This window comes from Bactrocera oleae, chromosome 4 (assembly GCF_042242935.1).
Source record: "Bactrocera oleae isolate idBacOlea1 chromosome 4, idBacOlea1, whole genome shotgun sequence".
Taxonomy (NCBI): Eukaryota; Metazoa; Arthropoda; class Insecta; order Diptera; family Tephritidae; genus Bactrocera; species Bactrocera oleae.
The window spans coordinates 20925260-20946873 of NC_091538.1; the positions used below are offsets into that span (position 1 = coordinate 20925260).

Consider the following 21614-nt stretch of genomic DNA (forward strand, 5'->3'; position numbering starts at 1 on the left):
CTATTATGAAACTATTAACGGAGTAACTGTAAACATCGGTAAATAGAAATTACAATTGATTAAACTTACTTACAATTCTTTTTTCAGACCTTTCGAATTTGGGAACTCTCCAATACCTCAACACGTTCACATTAGGTAAATCAGAGCAAGCACTTTATACCAGCAATTACAGCTATGATTCATTCACGGGGGAGTATACATGCCAGCATTAGTAGAAGGAACAGCAACAATACCAACAGCAACACGAATGATATTCCAAACTATTACGGTAATCTATATGGCAACAACCGCTATGCGAGTTACATGCAATCAGATGAAGATTCTTCCAGCCGGGGCACTAGCACAATCACTAGCTTGCTGACCAACCCAGCAGCTTCACTGCTGACCAATGAACAAGAGCATCTACCACAACAACAGCAATATGTACCAGTTGAACGCGACCCATTTGGATTGCTGAAACCAAAGGCAATGAAAGCGACAGCAGGGCAGGGTGATCGTCAGCCATGGCGGCAATCTATGGACATTGCAAGTGAACAAACGAAGCAGCCTGCATTTGTTACGCCCAACTCAGGTCAAAAGCTGCCACACTATACGAAATTGCAGTATCCTGATGATATACGGTCACAAAAAGCCGTTACGTCCACACAAGTGCCACAAGTGGAGCCAGGCACTTTCTATGCAAGTGATTTGGAAATGGACGTGGAGACACTCCAACAAAAGCAAAAACAACAGCAGCAATTAATACCAACAGCTAAGTCACACTCAACGGCTTTTAGTATACGACGCATACGCCGACCACGTCAATGGGTGGCGCCATTAAAGCGGCTTTCGCGGGCGGAAGAGAAGGCGCAGGCAGCGAAGTTGGGTATTTTTCTTAAAGGACGTGAATTCATTTTTGAATTTCTGCAGGGCTCTTCTATACATGGCTTTATCTATTTGGCTAAAATCGGGCTGAGTATAGTGGAGCGGTAAGTGAACGGGGGGAGGATGGGTAAGTTGTATTGTTTGATTATATGTTTGCAGGATGTCATGCTAGAACTAAACGCATGCTAAATGGGATGGCACTCTTTTGAGTGTTATCGTAATTGATTCAGGTTGTGCTCGTGCCTCATCAAAGTGTTTCGGACATGCACCCTTCCCATGCGCATATGCTACTGAAAGCATATGAAACAGTTAAAAATATTTAAATTATACAAAAAAAAAGGAGTAAAAAAAGTATATAATCTATGTTATTATTATGATAAAATAATATAAAAAAAATTTCGCGGTATATAAAAACAAGAAACACTTCAGTTGCACCGAACCTGAACTTGGACCTGAACTTGAACCGAAAAACTGAGGGACTAGCACGCATGGCTAAATCGATTCAGCTCGTCACGCTGAACATATATATACATATACAGTACCCCACCAATATATATATATTTTATATATATTTACCATGTTTCTAATTAGTTGGCGGGCTACTGTATATGGTTCATACTTTATAGGGTCTCTGACGTTTGCTTTTGGGTGTTACAAACATTGTGGCAAACTTAATATACCCTGTTCAGGGTATAAATATGCACAGAAATCGTAATACACCCAGAAAAAAGGCCTTTTGTATTTTCGGTAGAATCTTGAAAAATATTACAATATATTGCAAATTTATTTATAATACATACAATAACCTTTAAACGCCAAATAATTATATCCGCTGTGGACCAAACCTATACTGCCACACAATAGTTTTCGTGCCTCTCGCTTAGACTTGCCACTTTGCTTTCTGTAAGTTATCCTACTTATGTACATATGTGGATGTATCTAAAGTATCTAATTTCCACAAGCGCTGGACATACATGGGTCTACACAGATATGTGCAATAGGTATACATCTGCTTTGCTAGGTAGGCGGCGTGTTTAATCTCATGCGCTCGCTGTAATCCTGTTTGTCATGTCTTGTCAGTTTTAAGGATTTATTGCCAAACTCGGCACGCACGCAGAAAAAAGGATCAAAGCGAAAAAAAAATCAAAATACTTTTATATACTGACTCTCACATGCGATGTTTGCTTACATTTCGTGTGTATGCAATTTTATGCACGAAATATAGTAGAAATGTTAACTCCACTCAAGGATTGACTGAAGAAGCATACATTTAGGGGGTTAAGCTTTTCTGGCTTGCAATTTACTTACGAAAAATATCGCTGAAGGATAAACATACAGAATGCTATTTAGTATCATCTTACCACTAATAAGATAACTGGTATTTATTTGAGTACACTTAACCAGCTTGGAAGCATAATATACGAGTATGTTGTCACAATTTTGGCCCTTACACATAGAGTTGAGCAAAAGAAGATAGCACTGCTTAAAATTTAAAGTAATGCAAGAGTGCTTTCTTGACGGTGTATGATGATATATACTTTCATACACCGGCAAAATCTTCGGAGAATATTCTTTGTTTATGTTGTTATCATTAAGACATTTTTTCTTAGATCGACTCTAAAACCATCAGATCTTATAGTGTACTGAGGATTTCTGGTTTTTGTTCTCTTCAATATCCTCAACCGAAACATTCTTCCTCACATGGTAGTTAAAAGTCATTCACCGCAAAATATTCTTACTGAAATTTCATTGAACAGAATTGAGATAAACACTGCTATTTTTACGCACGAAACTGTCCATTGCAAAGAATTACTGTAACTTTGTGTGTCCGTAATTTGAGAAATAGTTTAAGTGACGCATTCACCTGTATTTAATAGTTCTATTCGACATTTTGTAATTTAGCTTTTACAAGCATTATCATTAAGGGCCATGCAGTTGCTCGTGGCATATTGTTGATTAATCAAAAAGGGTTAAGTATGTAAATGAAATATTTATTTATACATTTAAAACGTTAAGCTGTTAGGCCAAGCATTCTCTTTAGCACAAAACTTCCAGGTAGGCTTGAGCCATTTACTAAGTACACACGTCATAGAATTTAGAGCTCCACATAAGCTCCTATTATTAAACATACAATCTAAATGTGCCACACTGTCATATATTACATTGCATATGTTTTTACAATAGCACCCGCATATAAATTATTTCCTTGCCACATTGTTTTTCTGCCTCGCTACCCTTTTTCGAATATTTGGCTTATGTTTTAAGGAATTTGTAACCAAAAATTTATAGCATGTAGTATGAGGAATAATCTGACAGAAAATGCGTGTGTAGCACGCGTTGCAAAAAAACGCCTAGCATTTGAGCAAGTAAATATGTAAACAACTCTTCGCTTCGAAATCCTACAAGCTTTATGTGGTAACTACTACTAAAGCCCTTACCACAACGATCACCCATAACTTACCCCTTTATTGCTTCATTGCTACCCATTTGCTGGGATCTGAAGTAAACATATTGTTCTGTACTACATGCATATAATATAATATAACACATGCTAGGAATTTCTCTCATGTAATTAACTAACCTGAAATGGTTGAGTTGTTGGTTTACTCTGTATTGCTCTGAATTAATATGGCTTAATTTTGTAACATGCCAAACTGTTGTTTTTAATTACGTGTCTATAAACTTATTTACAAATATTTAGTTAAAAATATATCTTATTTCATAAATAGTATTCACTTTCCAACTACAAATGCTGCTTGATATCGCTCTCTCCCACACTCTTTTTGAAATAATGTTTTACAACATTGTCATCCTTTTGTTAATTTTATACTCAAAATTTTAATAAAGTCCCTTAACGATCTCAAAATGCTTTAATTCTTTCAAAACTAATTTAATTTACCGAAAAGCTGCAATTGCGGCAATATTCTCTAGCTGAGAGTATTATTCTTAATATCAAGCATATATTTTCTCCAAATCGACATCTCTTCTTTTTGATCGCTCCTAGACTGTCTGCTTTTTCTCCAAATACCATCCTTCCAAAACCGAAACAACCCAGATTTATATCCAACCAATTAATACTCTCATCTCAACAAACCAAACGTAATTATACAACAGAACATCGTGAGATAATTGGAGGTTATATACTTGTACTTGGTTATATCCTTGTATAAACGAAACCAAAAGTGGCTAGTTATAATTTTCTTCATAATTTTAGGTGATTTTTATTAAATTTCTGTTGGTGCTTACTCTAGGGCTTTAGGACTGTGTAGCAAATAGAGCCGATAATAAAAGATTTCTGTACCTTCTGGAGTTTTCGACTTCGTATGGGACCTTCGAGAACATTAATTGAATCTAACAAAGCTTAGGTTTAAAAATTTTAGACGAAATCTTTAATTTATAAGGTCAGTAAATTTAAATTTTTATGTAGGATATATTTGTTAAAGGCAACAAGAATCTCAGCGAAACTTTTATCGGTAAGATTTGGTCAGCTCTTGGAGTGATACGGATTTAAAAGCTCCCTATAATAATTGTCCAAGAACGTTTTTTGCATAAAAAGTAATGTAAAAACGAGTGTTGTATTGATCGTTAAAGTCGAAGCTACTTCGCTAACTGAAACAACCAAAAGCTTTGTTTAGTCATTAGAAAAATTTAAGCTTACTGAAAGCTTGCTATTTCTTAATTACTACAAGATGCATATTACTGTTAGCCAAAAGCTCAAAAAAAACTGCCTCAAAGCTTTCTACTACTTAGTGTTGCAATTCTACAAAAAATTCTGAATATAATGTACGTCTCAGTTTATAAATGTATGTAAATATGTATGTACAAATAATACATTCCATATACATATGTACGAGTATGTTTGAAACTCGGACAATGAAATGCTTAACGCTTTAAGCGTGAATAAAACTTTTCGCAAACTATTTTATTTGTTTGTAATTTCAATTTGCCAACCAAAATGCCAGCGAATTGAGAAAAAATTTTGAGTAGATGACTTTTGAGAGAAACTTTGCTACAACAATTTAGTGCGACTCGAAGAAGAACACAAGCAATCATGTCAAGCAGCAGTAAAATTAAAGTGTCAAGACATTAAAGAGACATTCAGTGTGAGAAAGTGACAGTGACCATGGAAGTTGTCCTACAACTTGAAGCTTTCGGCTGTCGTGCCACAAAACTCCAGCACACTTACACTTATACATATGTATATTATACCATACATTATTTTACAGATCCACCGAGATATATTAACTTGGAAAAAAATATGCAATAAGTAAGAAATAAATAAGAAAGTCTAGAGGACAAGCGAAACAGCAAAATTGTTGCAGAAAATTGTTTTGTTGACAAGGCGTATATTGTATTCAAACTTACCATGTGTACTGTAGAAGTTGCAAAAAGCATCCGTTCACTGCTAGGTATACAGTATGCACATGGTTGTGTGTTAAACAGTCATAGAAATACGTATGGTTATTGACAAATTTTTCTCCTAATAAAATGTTCTTATTTGTTCTTTCTTTGGATTTTCGAAGCACTCGATCTTCTGAGCAAATATCCTTACTATCTGCCTATAGTAAGGATATATGTATGGATAGCAAATGTGATTGTTGGTGTGCCGAGTCATTAGTAAATACATATAAGAATATTACATTAGATTGCATTGTTGTGTTGGTTTGTATGTTTGCACATTGTGAGTTGTTTGCTGAAGGATGTGGTTCCCACAATGCTATAATACCTGATGAACTATTATGAAGTGCAAATTTCATATCAGAAGTGATGTATTTACATTTGTCATATTCTATAGAAAGAAGAGGATTCCGACAAGGCAGAAATGAGAATTTTAAGTTTTTAAGAAAACTTTGTTTCTTTGTTGTTGCTTTAGATAAAATCATTATATTTTATTTAAAAATATTAAACAAAATAAAAAGCGTAAACATTAAAAATTGCTATTGAAAATACCTCAGATGCGATACTCAATTTGTTAAATTTTCGACTTTCCCAACAAGTTGTAAATTTTCAGTTCGTTTTTTTTTATACCCTGGGTATATTAAGTTTGCCACGAAGTTTGTAACACCCAAAAGGAAACGTCGGGGACCCTATAAAATATATACATAAATGATCAGCATGATGAGCTGAGTTGATATAGACTGTCTGTCTGTCCGTCTGTCTGTATATATACAAACTAGGCCCTCAGTTTTTAAGCTATCGATCTAAAATTTTGCACACATCCTTTTCTCACCAGGAAGCTTTTTACATGTCGGAACCGTTGATATCGAACAACTATTGCTGCCATACAAACTGAACGATCGGAATTAAGTACTTACCATATATGGAAAACTTTTTCATTTTTATCTTCATGAAATTTGCCATAAATTATTAACCAAGACATCGCTACAATCTTCTAACCAATTGTTCAGAGCGGACTACTATAGCATATAGCTGCCATATAACTGACCGAACAGGTTAGGAATGGCTACGTTGGGGTGTATCCGAACATTTCGTACTTTTGCAACTTAACAGGATCAAAGCTTGGAAAATACCTTATGCCCAACGATACATTTTTAATAGAAAAACACTTTATAATAATTTCGTATGTATAACTCACATATTGACCGATGCATGCGGTATAAAGTCAGCCGGAAGTTTGAAAGTCTTTCTATTAGGTATAAGAGGGCTAAGGGCATTGATCGCATCTCGAATTTAAAACCCTTTCCATACTTCGATAATCAGTAAATTTACATTTTAGTCTCTTAATTTTCGTCGTAGTTATAGCACTTCAAAGATTTCGATTAACGGCCTTTTGTGGGCGTATCATCTGCATCTTCAATACTAACCTTCTCAAAGGGCGAATGGAGTCTAGCAAGTTTTATTATAATATTTTTACTGAAGATAACGTTTGCACGGACAGACGGATGAGCAGATAGTCATCCAGAACTCAACTCGTCTCGTCATCCTGATCATTTATATACATAGGTATGTTTATAACTCAATATCTTCTTGATAAGTTTTAAGTGTTGCAAGACTATTAATATTTAAAGCAAAAACGGAAATTTTGCTTTCGATTTGCAAAAATGTGCTGTAAAGTTTTGGAAAGTAAATAATGCTCATTTTAAAACCCTAAAGGATTACAAACAAAGAATTTTTAGGGAAAGACTTCCTTGGCACATGGGGTAAATGTAAAAGAATAGAAAAATGAAAAGGGAATTAAGGGAACTTTACTTTGTTTATCAGGATTCATGACAAGTGTAACTAAATCCACTAATTGGGCACAAAAAGAATTACGTTTATAAAATCATACTTTAAAGAAAATAATAAAGTTTAGGCTTATAAAATTTTCAAAGAAATGCCTTTCGAAAATATGTGATATGGTGATTCAGAATTCATTACTAGTAGAGCGTAAATTCTATTCGTTAGTAGTTAGTTAAAGATATTTATATTTGTAAAATTAGTAATTGAAAGTTTTGGGTTAAGGTAAAGGTAGTAAAGGTAATGAACAGATTAACGAAACTGAAAAATTTATCAGTCTCAGTTCTTATTAATAACTGGAGCGGAATTATATTTTATTATTACCCTTATTACTTTAAATTTCAAAATTTCTACCTTTAATTTAAAGCACATATTTTGAAGCTGCTTACACATTAAAGTTAATTATTTCAGTAAGCAGAACTTTCCAACTCTTTAAACAAATTTCATGTGTGTTTTTAAAATCAGCCAGATTTTAAACATATGAATATATGTATGTATGCACCAAGTGGTTACATACTTATATTTGTACATATACACTTTTTTTAATAAATATGTGTGCATGACTTATTTCCATTCGTATTTATTGACCCATTTGTTTATTTATTTACTTAGGCCTACTGGCACAACACTTAATGCATGCACATTCATATTGACAGGCAAATAAATAAATAAATCGTCAAGAGTGACAAAAGCAATGAAATGTGTTGCGGAAAAACAAATAGATATCAATAAATATTGTATGAAACAAATTCAAGTTAGTTTTTATATGAAAACAGATACTAGAAAAATATATCATAAATTATTGAAAAACCCGAATTTTCTCAGTGTTATTCACTTTGCAATAAACAAACTTTCTACCTAAACCAAATGAGTCGAACAACCAGGTATGTTTGTAAATATTTATAATATTCGTCGAAATTTGAATATGTATATAAAGTGTAATAATGTAAAGAAAACACAGAACAATCGTATTGATGTGTGGCTCCATAGTAACCTTTTTTGATCATCACCACCTCACAGTATATATTATTATTATTATTTATTAGGAATAATATACATTATTACATATTAGACCTAATTACATAGAGGAGCACAAGCAACGGTGGCCATCGGCTCCGAATGTTAATATATAAAGAAAAAGCTAAAGTAAAACTTATATTCTATTTTGCAAATTACATTCTACTAGAAAATTATAAATATTTGTAATATTATCATGAGATGGTGTAGTTAATAATTTATGATACTGATCAGTGATAAAGTGATTATTCCTAATACTCTCTAAAGCCAAACAATTGTTGAAAATGTGATCGATGGACAAGTTGTTCCCGCAGAAAGGGCAATTTGGTGGCTGCCTGCCGATGAGAATGTGTTGATGTGTTAACTGAGTATGACCTCACCTTAGGCGTGTGAAGATGGTTGATTGTAGGCGACTGATGCTGATGGGGTAAATGACTTTGTTCCGAGCAGGATTAAAATTTGTGTATCGGTGTTCAAAGCGTCTCCACTCCATAAGACTTTTATTGCGACTATGTTCTTGAAGCATTTTCTTAACATCATTTTGGTCCTGGGGCTCATATTGAAAGGTTGGCGCTGATTCGAAATATTTCGCTGCATTATCGGCTTGCTCATTGCCGGGAATTCCGACGTGGCCAGGTACCCAGAGCAAAGCAACTTTTTGCTTATGTTTAATGCATAGATGTCGGATTTTTCCAATAACGTTTAAGCTGTTACGTATGTTTGTTACTGCGTTCAAGCAGTAGAGGCTATCTGAGCAAATGACGAATTTACCTTTTTGGTGAATTGCGTACTCTAATGCTCTGTAGATAGCAAAAGTTTCGGCCGTAAATACAGACGAGTGAGGCGTAAGAATACCCCCTGTTATAATAGTTTCATTGGATGAGGTGGCTGCAAAGGCAGTATTTGTTGCTTTGGAGCCGTCTGTGTAAATTGGGGTAAAGTTTCTTTGTTTGTAAGTGTCAACTAGTTCCAGAAATCGTTGTGTTACTTGTGTTTGATTTTTTTAAGGTGTGAAGTGATGTATCTATCATGGATTGGCTAATAAGCCAATCAGGTTGCGTATTGGTTTTATTAAAATTCGGTGGTATATTGATTTTCAAAAGTTGACAATATCTGACGCATCGACGAAGAGTCGACTTTAGCCGGAAATTTCTTTTGTGTCTAGAGGCAGCTATTAAAGTCTATGAAGTTAATAGTTAGGAGAATGTAAAACTTTTGGAATGAGTTGAATCGTGGTATCGTATACTCTTTGTCGCAATGCCGGAAACCCAGCCTCTCCTAGGATGCATTTTATAGGAGATGTAGGGAAAGCGTTAATACTGCGGCGAATTGAGGCGTGATAGATGGGTTCAAGTTGCTTGATGTTTCTGTTGGCGCACCAGCCAAAGATAGGTAAGCCATAGTCGATCTTGGAGAGTATTATGGCTTTTGTAATACTGATGAGAGTATTGGAGTGTATGAATGATTTTTTGCTTGATATATACTTAAAAGTTGATGCTTAAAAGTAAACTTATTATCAAACCATATACCTAAAATTTTTAAATTGGATACCGACTGAATAATAGTATTGTCAAAGACTAGTTGTGGAAAATTACATTTAACTTTTTTGCAAATATGAAGAAGTTTGCATTTGGGTATAGAGATGGATGCTCCTGATTTAAGGCCCCATTTTTTAAATTCTGATATTACATTATGGAAGGTCTCATTAACCGCTTGTGGATCTTTTAAGTTAGTATAAACAATGGCATCATCGGCCATTGTGAGTTTGACGCTCTTGATATTTAAACAAATATCAGTGAGTTTGTCAAAAGCAATAATAAAAAGTACTACTGATAAGGGCGAGCCTTGAGATATACCGTTTTTGAGTTGGTGTGTATCTGAAAAGACGTTATTGACGCGTACCCTAAATTGTCGGTGAGCCATGAAAGCTTTTAGACCAATTTTCCAGGACGCGAGTTGGCTTAAAACTGCATGAACACCCACGCGGTCGAAAGCTTTCTCGAAGTCGGTAGCTAAAATTGAGGCATGTTTTTTTGTAGAAAGAGAGTCAGAAATAAAGTGCTGGAGTTGAATAAGTGAGTCCATTGTGCTGTGCTTGTTTTTAAAGGCACCCGCCTGGTTATGTTTGATAAGATTCTTTTTAGTAACAAACCACATCAACCTTTTAGCCAACATTTTTTCAAACGTTTTGGTGAGACAAGACAGTAAAGAAATGGGACAGAATGACGAGGGTAAATTGACAGGCTTACTTGGTTTGGCTATTGGAATCACTGTGGCTGTGCGCCAAATATGCGGATACGTGCTCTTGGAGAAAATAGAGTTATAGAGAGAAAGTATCCTATGTTTGGCTAGTAACGGTAGATTAGAAAGCATAGGATAAGATATCCGATCGATACCAAGAGTTTTGCCTTTTGCATGCTTGAGTGCGGCTTCTAATTCGCAAAAAGTTATTTTGTCTTCTACATATTGCGCAGATCGTGAAAGATTCGTCGGATTATATGGTGTTGAGAGCCAGTGCTGCTTTTCGTAGATGTACTCCGCGGAAAAACTTTTGTCATCTGAAAGGTTAAGCCAAAAATTGGCGAATGTGGCTTCAATGTCTTCGGGGCTCGTCAGTAACGTATTGTTACATTGCATGGCAGTTATAGGTGTTGGAGGGACTCCAGTTAGCCGTTTAACATCCGACCATATTTTTTTGGGAGTGGAAGATGGTGAAATTTTGGAGGTGAAGATTTCGAGGCTTTTCCTTTTGGCTGTTTTAGCCGCTTTTTTGAAAATGGAGTTGGCCCTTTTATAGGCCATAAGATTTTCGTTTGATATATCACGTCGGAAAATTTTCAACCTCTCATTTTTGTGAGTGCGAAGTCTTAGAAGATCTTTGTTCCACCAAATAGGTGAGTAATTGGAAAACTTTGGCTTGCTTTGGGGAATCGACTTATTTGCCGCCGAACGTATTGTTTTCGTAAGAACTGCTGTTTCTTGATGGATATTATTTGCTGATGAATTAGGTAGATTGTTTCTAATTTCTCTTTGGAACAGCTCCCAGTTAGCCAGATCTGTTTTGAACTTAGGAAAATGGTTATATTTTATTGAGTATAGGTTGACTTGAATAGTGATTAAAATAGGGAAGTGGTCACTACCGTGAAGGTCAGAGCTGACTTCCCACTTCATTCTGGGAGAGATTTGTGGAGGCGAAGGAGTTATGTCAACATTTGTTAAAGATGAGTGTGTTCAAATGTGGGTTGGGGAATCATTATTTAATATGGTTAGGTTATGGTTTGAGACAAAGTTTTCAAATAAAAGTCCTCTTCTGTTGGAGTTGCGTGAGCCCCAAAGTCGGCTCCAGGCATTAAAGTCGCCGGTCCACAACAGAGGCTCAGGTAGTTGCAGGAATAAATTAATAAGTTCAGCATCATTAAAATCTTGTGAGGGAGGGATGTATGTATTTGCAACACAGAGTGTAGAATTAAGTTTTACTTTTAAAGCTATTGTAGACAAGGTAGAGTTTATGTGTATCAATTTGTGTGGAATTACCCATTTTATGATTATTCCAACACCTTGTTTGTTTGTTTGTATATTTTGCAAATTAGCAAAATACCCAAGGTATTGTTTGGGATAAACAAAATTGTTGTTGGATGATACAGCTATATAAGTCTCTTGAATGCAGATAACATCTGGATTTTTCTCTTTAATGAGCAATTCAAGCTCATGGTAATTATTAATATAGCCGTTCATGTTCCATTGAACAACTTTAAACGTCATTAAAAAAAAATATAGTGGGAAGCAGATGTAAATATAGTATGTATGTATAAAGGTGTATTTAATTTTAATTTATAGATGAGTTTGGGCAATTTACACAAAGTGGAGAACGGTTACAATGTTTTGTTGTATGCCCTAGAAGCTGACATGATTTGCAGCGCATGGGGAGGGGTATATATTGTCGAACTAAAACTGTACACCAGGCAATATCAATTTTACTGGGTAGGTTATAAAGATTAAAAGTTAGCAACAACACTCCCGTAGGACGTTCTTTTCCTTCTATTTTTTTTGGAATTTATAGGCTGCTACGACACCTTGAAAGCTCAATTCTTTAATAATTTCCTCTTCAGGAACATTATTAAGGAACGGCGCATAAATTGTGCCTTTCACGTGGTTTAGGGATTGATGGAATGTGACAGACACATCACATATGTCTCCAAGAGTTTTAACTCTGAGGAATTTGTATGCGATTTCACTGCTTTTTACTAGAAGAAGTAATTTTCCATCACGTAGGAAGGTTATTGAGTGCACTTGGCTGCTGATCTGCTGGATGGCACAGTGTATAGCGAAACAGGAGTAGGATGAAAGGGGTTTTATTGGGTCGGTTGTACTAATTACTATGAATTTTGGGTCAACGATTTGGTTTCAGGGAGCAAAGGGAATGCAGATAAGGGTGCACTTATTTCGAGATCACTTTTTTTTCTTTTTATTTGACCGGTATCGAGTATTGCGAAACGATTAGCTTCGCGAATTCGTGGCCTACGGCCCATTTTGCACGTTTACTTTAACAACAACTATGCGTATGTGGTAGGCGAGAAAGAAAAATAACTAAAGAAAATATTCAACACACTTAGAAGTGGGGTAAGAAGAAACTAACTAGTCAAGAGAACGCCGATACAAAACAGACATCTTATCGGCACGAGAGTTAGTCGAAGACTGTCACAGTATATAAAAACACCACCAATGAATACATTACCACACTTTACATAGACATTGCCTTCAAAGAATGTCATCTTTTAACCCAAAAATTACCGAATTTGGAATATGACTTTCAAGCCCCTTGATACCGAATATGTGGACTCCGTGCATATTGCTGACTTTATACCATTAATATCGGTAAACCAGTTATTTGATATTTACACTCTCGTAACATGTTGCTACAGAGTATAATAGTTTTGTTCCCCTAACGGTTGTTTGTATCACCTAAAACTAATCGAGTTAGATATAGGGTTATGTATATATAAATGATCAGGATGAAGAGACGAGATGAAATCCGAGTCCATCCGTCCGTCTGTCCGTCCGTCTGTGCAAGCTGTAACTTAAGTAAAAATTGAGAAATCTTTATGAAGTTTAAATTTTTTAATAAGTGGGCATGGTCCCGCCCCCTAATAGGTTTAATGTGCATATATCCTCAACCGTTAAAGCTATAATAACAAAATTCACTGAGAACAAATGTTTTTAGCAGCCCTATCGACAGTGTGAAAATAGGTGACACCGGGTGATAACCCTGCCCACTCCCCACATAACGGTACTGTTAAAAACTACTAAAAGCGCGATAAATCAAGCACTAAACACGTCAGAGACATTGAATTTTATCTCTGGATTAGTATGAGATGACGTTATAGGAAGCGAGTTCATAATTAGACAGTATGCGTGGCACTGCCCACATTTAGCTGAAAACCCAGCTTGGCATCTGCTTAACGGATTTCAACCAAATTCGGTATACAATTTCTTCTTATATTTCTATGTTATAGTGCGAAAATGAGCGAATTTCCACTATGCAAATCAAGCAACAAATATTGTATCGGAGTAAAACTTTGCGTGAGTAATGCGTTTAAAATAAGCCTTGTGACCAAAAATTGTCTAAAAAAGCCAATAGGTATTGAATATGTGGACCACAGTGCCTAGTTGACTTTTTGCCGAAAATATCAGTCAGTGTGAAGGATATATATTTCATATAATAAAATAAATAAATGAAACTCTCGATAATAGTGTGTTTTTGTGTCAAAAATGGGTTGAATCAGATTAATACTTCCTTTAATATAAAATTTTGCCAACACCTGGAATAATTTCCCGGCCTTTGATCCTTGCAAGTTGCGAGAGTATAAAATGGTCGGTTACATCCACTTACTTAGAACCTCCTTACTTATTTATTATTATATTATTGAAATTCAGAGAGAATATATTTCTTATAATAATGTGCTTTTGTTATACAATAAAGATGTTCGAACATCCGGTTGACTTTATGTCGTACATATCAATCAATAGGTGAGTTATCTAAATAAAGATTAGAACTCATCCTTTTCTCTTTAGCATAAGTCGTGACGTCAAAAACTAATGAAATCGAGTCAATACTAACTAGCCCCGCATACCTTATATAAGATTTTCAAAATTCCGATTGACTTAAATTCCCCATATATACCACTCGCTTAATCTTTGAGATATTTTATGAAACCCAAAGGGCATATTTTTTTGTTTATAGAAGTATTGTAATACCCTTATAAGAAATATAGCTAATACCGAATATTTCGGTCAATGTCAAGTGTGGGTAAATGAGCTAAGCCTCCCCCTCAAACACAACATGTGCACTCGGAAAAAATATTTGTACACCCTATCACAATACACCACATCTGAAAACTCTCACAGGATCTTTCCACACAAGATGACATCTCACACCACCACCTAATATAAAGAATGGTGTCCATAGCAGATTTTCTTTTTCACTAAAGTGGTGCGCCCTCCCCAATAAATTGGGTATACATTTAAATATAGTGATTTCCGACTTCTTACCGTGTATGTTGGTCAATATGATTTTAATATAAATATCTCGAACAAGAACCAAAATGTAGTATTAAAGCTTAGTGAGTCCATAACCTAAGTAACATTGAAATAAATCTATATATCGGAGACTCTTAGTTTTGAAAACTTTTAGACATTTCAGAATAGTATTATTTGCTGCCGTCAATTTTCCTTATGACTCATCATCTTTGCGCCATAGCTGAGCATAAGCGACATTTTCAGCTTTGGTGCGAGAAAGTTTTGCGTGACTACAATTGTTTAAATATGCCTCGCAAAATCGTTATTTATTTGCATACATGTTTTCGAAGCTATTAAATTGAATGATTGACACAGTCAAAGATAATCGTTTTTCGCCCCTTATCTCTTCAAACTAATTAAAAGTTTACTGAAAATTGTGCGTAAACCGGCAGCGCATTCATCATTTGGATTTTTTTGTTGCAGCAGTTTTCAAAATAAATTTGTACGTAGCGCCACTTAATCTGCGCCAGAGATAATTTCGCGCGGCAATGCTACTCGAGGCAGTTAGGTAGGATAAAAACGAGGTGTGCTGCCCAACCCACCACACGCCGTTTTTTGTTGTTGGCAGACGATGCGGGACACATGTGCTGGTAATTTCGAGAGAATATAAAAGTATTTTTTTCGGTGGCACACATACATACGTTCATATGCATAACATCGTATGTGGTTAAACAGTAAACAAAAAACTGCTCGACGGGCATTAGAGTGTCATGGTGAAAAAGTGGATTGCAACTTTGAGCCGCAACCAAATGAAAAACGGAATTACAAGCACATTGCGAATAAACAACGAAAAACAAAAAAAGGAAAAGAAAATAAGGAAACCCGAAAGAGGTGTTGTGAAAAAATAAAGCGCCAACGGACAGCAGCTGTACTTAGTGCATAGGCATACACACAAACACACAACATTTCTACCACTATGCTATGTGCGAGTTTTATAACTGTTATAAAAAATCGCACAAATATACTTCTGCGAAAATCTCTGCGGTGCATGTGATAACCCTGGCAGCTAACAACAGGCCAGTTGATATGGCAACAAATACGCTCGCAGAGTATAGCCTCATGCATATGCATCCATATAGAAATATGTGTATGTGTGCGTGCGCTTGAATTTCACATGTGTGACCTATCACAAAGCTTAATTTGTATGTGGGTGTGCATATGTAAGTGTTCGCATTGCTGCAGATGCCGCCATGGTAACAGAACGCCACAGGATAATGCACCCCGTTACATGCAACGGCGCTGATGAAAGAATATTTCTCCAAAATTATAGCACTTTTTGAGGTTAGAGTTGAATTTTTGAATTAAACGTTATGTTTCATGACGTAAATTTTTTTTTTATTGCAAAAGTTCTAGCTTCTGTTTCGAAAAAAAAATACGCAGACGCGGGTATTAACGAGTAAATGAGCGCAATTTGCGGAAGTCGAAATGAGCTGAAAGCCACTGATGATGAAGTTGTGATGAAGGCACACTACTCTTCTTGTGCATATTTTTGAGCTTATAAAGAGTTCTTAACTTCTCTCATATTCGTATGATGCTGTTTAAAGCAAATTGTGTGTTCAAATATTGATATGTTTGATAAAAAAAATGTATTAAGAACATTTTTTTCTTTTTATATTGCCTTGTTCTTTCTAACCATTAAAAATATAAGAAAAGCACCGAAAATAATTCAAAAGGCAATACAAGCATTACTTTACATATTTTATTTTCACACGTTTCTGTCGGAATAAATATGAGATATATGCAACATGTTACATATTTATGTGTATTTATACACATTTAGGGGCCGTTCATAAATTACTTAAGGCACTTTGAAAGATGATTCAACCCTCTCCCCCCTACTGTAAGACATCATAAGATGACAACTACTCCCCCCTGCACCTCAATAAGAATTTTTCGTAAGAAAAGGTCCTACTCATAAAATTATACAAGTATAAATATCCTTAACTTACTTCAATAACATAAATGGCCAGAATTAGTTCAGTAAAACCTAAGATGTTGAATAAAATAAAAAACAAGTAAGGAAGGGCGAAGTTCGTATGCTCGTTTTAGATTACTTTGTGGTTAGGTTAGGAGGTCGATCCCAGAAGGGATTCCACTTGGACAGCTTAAGACGCCAGTCCGTTGTGATACCTACGACTCCTATAGTCCGGATCAAAAGACCCTTACAAGTCGACAAGACGTCTTGTGCTGACTACAAACTTGTTAAGACGGCCAATATCCATTACGGATAGGTATTCAGGACCGCCAAACGTGTGATTGCCGAGATATTTCAATCGCAGCCTAGCGAATGCCGGACATTGGAGGAAAAAGTGCTGGGATGATTCCACCTCGCCCTCCTCCATACAACTTTGGCAACTGGCATCGGGTAGTACACCAAGCCGTACCACATGAGTGCCCATTGGACAGTGTCCAGTGAGAACTCCTACAATAGCGGCTAGATGCACTTTGCTCAGGGCGAGAAGTTCCCCCGACCTCCCGCGATCCACTCTTGGCCAGAAGGATCTCGCGGTCGCACAGGACCTAGTCGTCGACCAACGTCTGCTGAGTGCACGCGAGGTCCATTGATCCAAGAGAGCGCAGGACGCTAACGGAGATCCAACCCGATCCCATTCCGATGTGAGCGGGGCAAAGGTGCCCCCCCTGGCTAGCTCATCGGCTTTGCAGTTTCCAGCGATTCCGCTGTGACCAGGCACCCAAACGAGCCTGATGTTGAAATAGCCAGACGCTACCTCTAAAGAGGACAGACACTCCTTGACTAGCTTTGATTGCACGGTACACGCGCTCAAAGCTAGTATTGCTGCCCTACTATCAGAGTGAATGCTCACTTCTACAAACGAGGCTGCACTACGCAGCAATACTTCTAACGCCGCCTTAATAGCAGCCACTGCCGCCTGAAAAACACTACAGTGATCCGGTAGCCTGAAGCTAAGACTGACGGAGAGTTCCTTACAGAAAACCCCCCCTCCAACCTTCCCTCCTAGCCTCAATCCATCCGTGAAAAAGCTCACCGCGCCTCTTCTCCAACGGCTTCTTCCCACCCACATGTCCCTCGTTGGGATATGAGCGGAGAAGGAACCGCCTCGAGTGGCTACAGTGACGCAGTGATCTATATTTTCCGGGATGCCGCTGAAGGAGGAAAGAATTTCGGAGTGCCCTTGTTCGGACCTCTTCAAAAGCCCAGCTTCCCTGAGCCTTAGAGCACACTTCGCGGCAATGCACCTACCGGCAATGTCCACAGGTGCTTTGTTTAAAATAGCATTAAGAGCTAGTGTCGGTGTGGTCCACAGTGCACCGGAGATTCCGATGAGCGCCGATCTTTGGACCCTTTCAAGCTTTTTAGCCAGTGTGGTCCTCTCGAGCGCCCTCCACCAGACGAACACACCATAGAATATTATTGGCTTAACTACGGTTTCGTAGAGCCAGAACACCACCTTAGGTGAGAGTCCCCACCTTTTCCCAATAGCCCCTTTGCAGCAGTATAAGGCGACCGAAGCCTTCTTAACTCTTTCCTCTATATTTGGCCTACAGGAAAGTTTGCTATCGAGGATGAGCCCTAGGTATTTCACTTTCTCAGCAGGCTGAAGAAGTGAACCCCCAAAGGAAGGGAGAGGCACATTTGGTATCTTATACCTCCTGGTAAATAAAACCAATTCGGTTTTACTTGGATTGACGGCTAGGCCGCTTCTATTCGCCCACCTAGACACCACGTTCAGGTACCCTTCGGTGAGCTCGTAAACGGTATTCAGGAACTTTCCCTTAACCATAAGAACCACATCGTCAGCGTATGCTGTCACCCGACAGCCTTGCGTCTCGAGTTCTATAATTAGGTCGTTAACCACCATTATCCAGAGCAGTGGGGAGAGTTCTCCCACCTGCGGAGTTCCCCTAATCACTTTTCTGGTGGCCTTGACACCACCCCACTCCGCTGCGACAGTTCTGTCACAAAGAAGACTAAAAATAAGGTGCTTGAGGTTAGATTCCACCTCAAACTTTTCGAGGGCTTTAACCACTACCTCTGGTCGCACATTGTTGAAGGCCCCCTCGATGTCGAGGAAGGTGCCCACAACAAATTCCTTGTGCTTGAGAGCTATCTCCAGGAATGACACTACATCATGCAAAGCAGTGTCGACTGACTTGCCTTTGATATATGCATGCTGCGCCCGTAACAGTGTACCCCTCGGTATTCTGCTCCTAATGTACAGATCCATAAGCCTCTCCAGTGTTTTCAACAAAAACAAGGATAGGCTGATGGGTCTGAAATCTTTCGCGCAGACGTGAGAGCTTTTGCCGGCCTTCGGAATGAAAGCAACCTTAACCTGTCTCCAGACCTTTGGGACATGGCCTAATCTGACGCAGTTCGCGTAGATAGGGGCCAGCCAGCTCAATGACATCTTGATCGTGCGCTGCAATTGCGCAGGAATAATGCCATCGGGCCCCGGGGACTTAAAGGGTTTGAAGGATTTCAGCGCCCAAGTAAGGTGACGATCGTCCAGAAGGTCCAAGAAGGCTGTACAGCCCTCCTGCAGCTCCCCCAGTGATACTTCTTCAGCAGAGTGATTTAGTGGAAAATAAGCATCCAGGAGTAGTTTCAACGACTCCTCGCTACTCGTTGTCTAACTACTATCTGCATTTTTTAGATACCCCACTGGAGTAGGGTTTTTTGCAAGAATGCGCCTAAATCGTGAGGACTCATGACAGCCCTCTACACTACCGCAGAAGGCTCTCCAAGAAACTCTCTTGGCTTTCTTCAACTCGGACTTGTAGATGGCCAGTCCGGCCTTGTACAACGCCCAGTCGTCGCCAGAGCCGCTTCTACGGGCTTTGTTGAACAGTCTTCTGCTCGAAGATCTGATCTCCGTTAGCTCCGAAGTCCACCAAGGGGGTTTCCCTTTGATTTTTTGAGTTCTCAGAGGACAGGAGCTGTCAAGAGTAGTTCTACTAACAGAGCTGAAAATCTCGACGAGCTCATCAACCGCATCCGCCGATAGGATCGAATCCCTGTCGGGTGCGGGTGGCAGAGCTGGTCGAAGCTTCCTGCAGTACCGGACCCAGTTGGTATTCCTAAAATTTCTATAGGTTTTGAGTTCCGGGCATGAGGCTTTCAAGCTGAAACCAATATATCTATGATCCGAGAATGGATGGTCGTCTAGAACCCTCCATTCCGAAATCAAGGGAGCGATTTCCCTAGAGGCTAGCGTAATGTCAAGGACTTCCGCCCTGCTAGCAGTAACAAAAGTAGGGCTGTTCCCCCTATTACAAATAGAAAGATCTACTCTACAAATAAAATCAAAGAGTGACTCACCTCTTGTGTTAATGTCCGAGCTCCCCCAGACGGTGTGCCTTGAATTTGCATCCGAGCCTATTAAGACACCGGCTCCTTTGCGCCTGGCCTCTGCCAGGGCTCTTCACAGCAGGTTCGGAGGTGGCTCCACCTCGTCGTCGTGCGGCATGTAGGCTGAGAACAGCCAGAGTTCGCCAGCGCTGTCCTCCAGTCTAGCAGCGACGACGTCCTCGTTGCTGAAATTATGTAAAAGAAAAACGTTAAGTTCGTTTCTGATCAACAAGCAGGCTCTGGTTCTACCTGTACTGTTTGCGGCCAGGAGCTTGTGGCTCTTTGTCCTTAGACCAGAGATACCGTTGCTGCTCAGCCACGGTTCCTGGATAAGGACAACGTCGGCTTCGTCCCGTCCTAGAGATCTGATTTGGCCACCGCCTCGAGCCTTGCTCCCTTGCATACTTCCCCCACCCTGGCTACCGCCTCCTTATAAAGGAATGCCGACCGTTCGTGGGCACACCTTACAAGTTTGTGTAAGCCGAGATTCCACCCGGCACTTTCACATCTAGGGGGTGGTCCAGGGCTTCCCCTGACCACCTTCATGAAGGAGATGGCTCCATCTCCCCTGCTGCTGTCGTATACCCCGAGCTCAATTGAGCTGGCGAGTTTAGCGATTTCGCTAAACATCGGTGCCGCTCCGACTCGAGGCTTCTTACCGAGGGAGGACATTGACGTCGCTTAGCACCCTTTTGGCCCACTCAAGTGTGCTAGCATGCTGATCAGTATCCTGGTCAGCCTGCTTGCCACCGGAGCGCTCCAAAATCTTGGTAGCCAGCCGACGGTCCAACTTCAGCTTTTTAGCTGTAGTCTGGCGTTTACTCCCGGAGCCCTTAGCTTTCACTGAGGACCCCGCGCCCCCCATTTACTTAACAGAGGTTCCTCTGCTAGTGCTGGCGATTCCGCCGCGCACTTCTGCCCTGCCTAAGGTGTCCGTCGGCAGATTCCTGCCCACTCCCCCCACGTTACCGCCCCTAGCGATGGTGTAAGCCGGTCACCCTCGGAATTATTCTTCTCACCCTTCGGCGGAGACGGTTTCGTCCCCATCGGTGAGGATGCCCCCCCCAGGGAACTGGCCACTTTTGAAGAGGTCGATTTCGACCTTCCTCCCTCGTCCTTGTTTAAGTTTTGTTGTTGTTTTGTGTTCATTGTAATTGGGTCCCCACTCAGAGCCGCTATCCGTCTCCTGGAAAGGTAGTCGCCTTTAAATGGTCCCAAGGTTGTCTCGGTTACGAGGCCAAGGCGAGGGTTGACGCACGCCCTTATGAGGCAGTGCGTTCAGAGCCGACCAGCGCAAAGTAGGAGTCATCTCAACAAACACCTACCACACCAACTTAATGATGACAGGAGGGGAACGTACTCTGAGGCCTGCCATGGTTTTAACGGGACGGAGGCGGCCTTGGTATTAGCCCATCAGCCATTTCTGCAGGGTGTCACCCCTACATACTCAGGTGACAGAATACCACGACCACCAGCCCAGGGTTCAAACCGATCCATCTAATAGTCCAAGCTAAGTCCGTGTCGAGCAAAGGTCAAATCCGTAGGAGTTATAAAGGCCGTGAAGGCCGCAGGCCATTTAGCGTTACCC

The 21614-nt window shown here is 39.1% G+C and overlaps 1 protein-coding gene across 1 annotated transcript in view; it reads left to right on the plus strand.

Moving 5' to 3' along the window:
• Nucleotides 1-174: 174 nt before the first annotated feature.
• The window catches only part of ppk9 (pickpocket 9), a 37760-nt gene continuing 16320 nt past the window's right edge, over nt 175-21614 (plus strand). Inside the window, exon 1 of the mRNA XM_070107900.1 lies at nt 175-968. Within this exon, the coding sequence (XP_069964001.1) occupies nt 175-968 (794 nt within the window). The remainder of the gene's footprint in view (nt 969-21614) is intronic.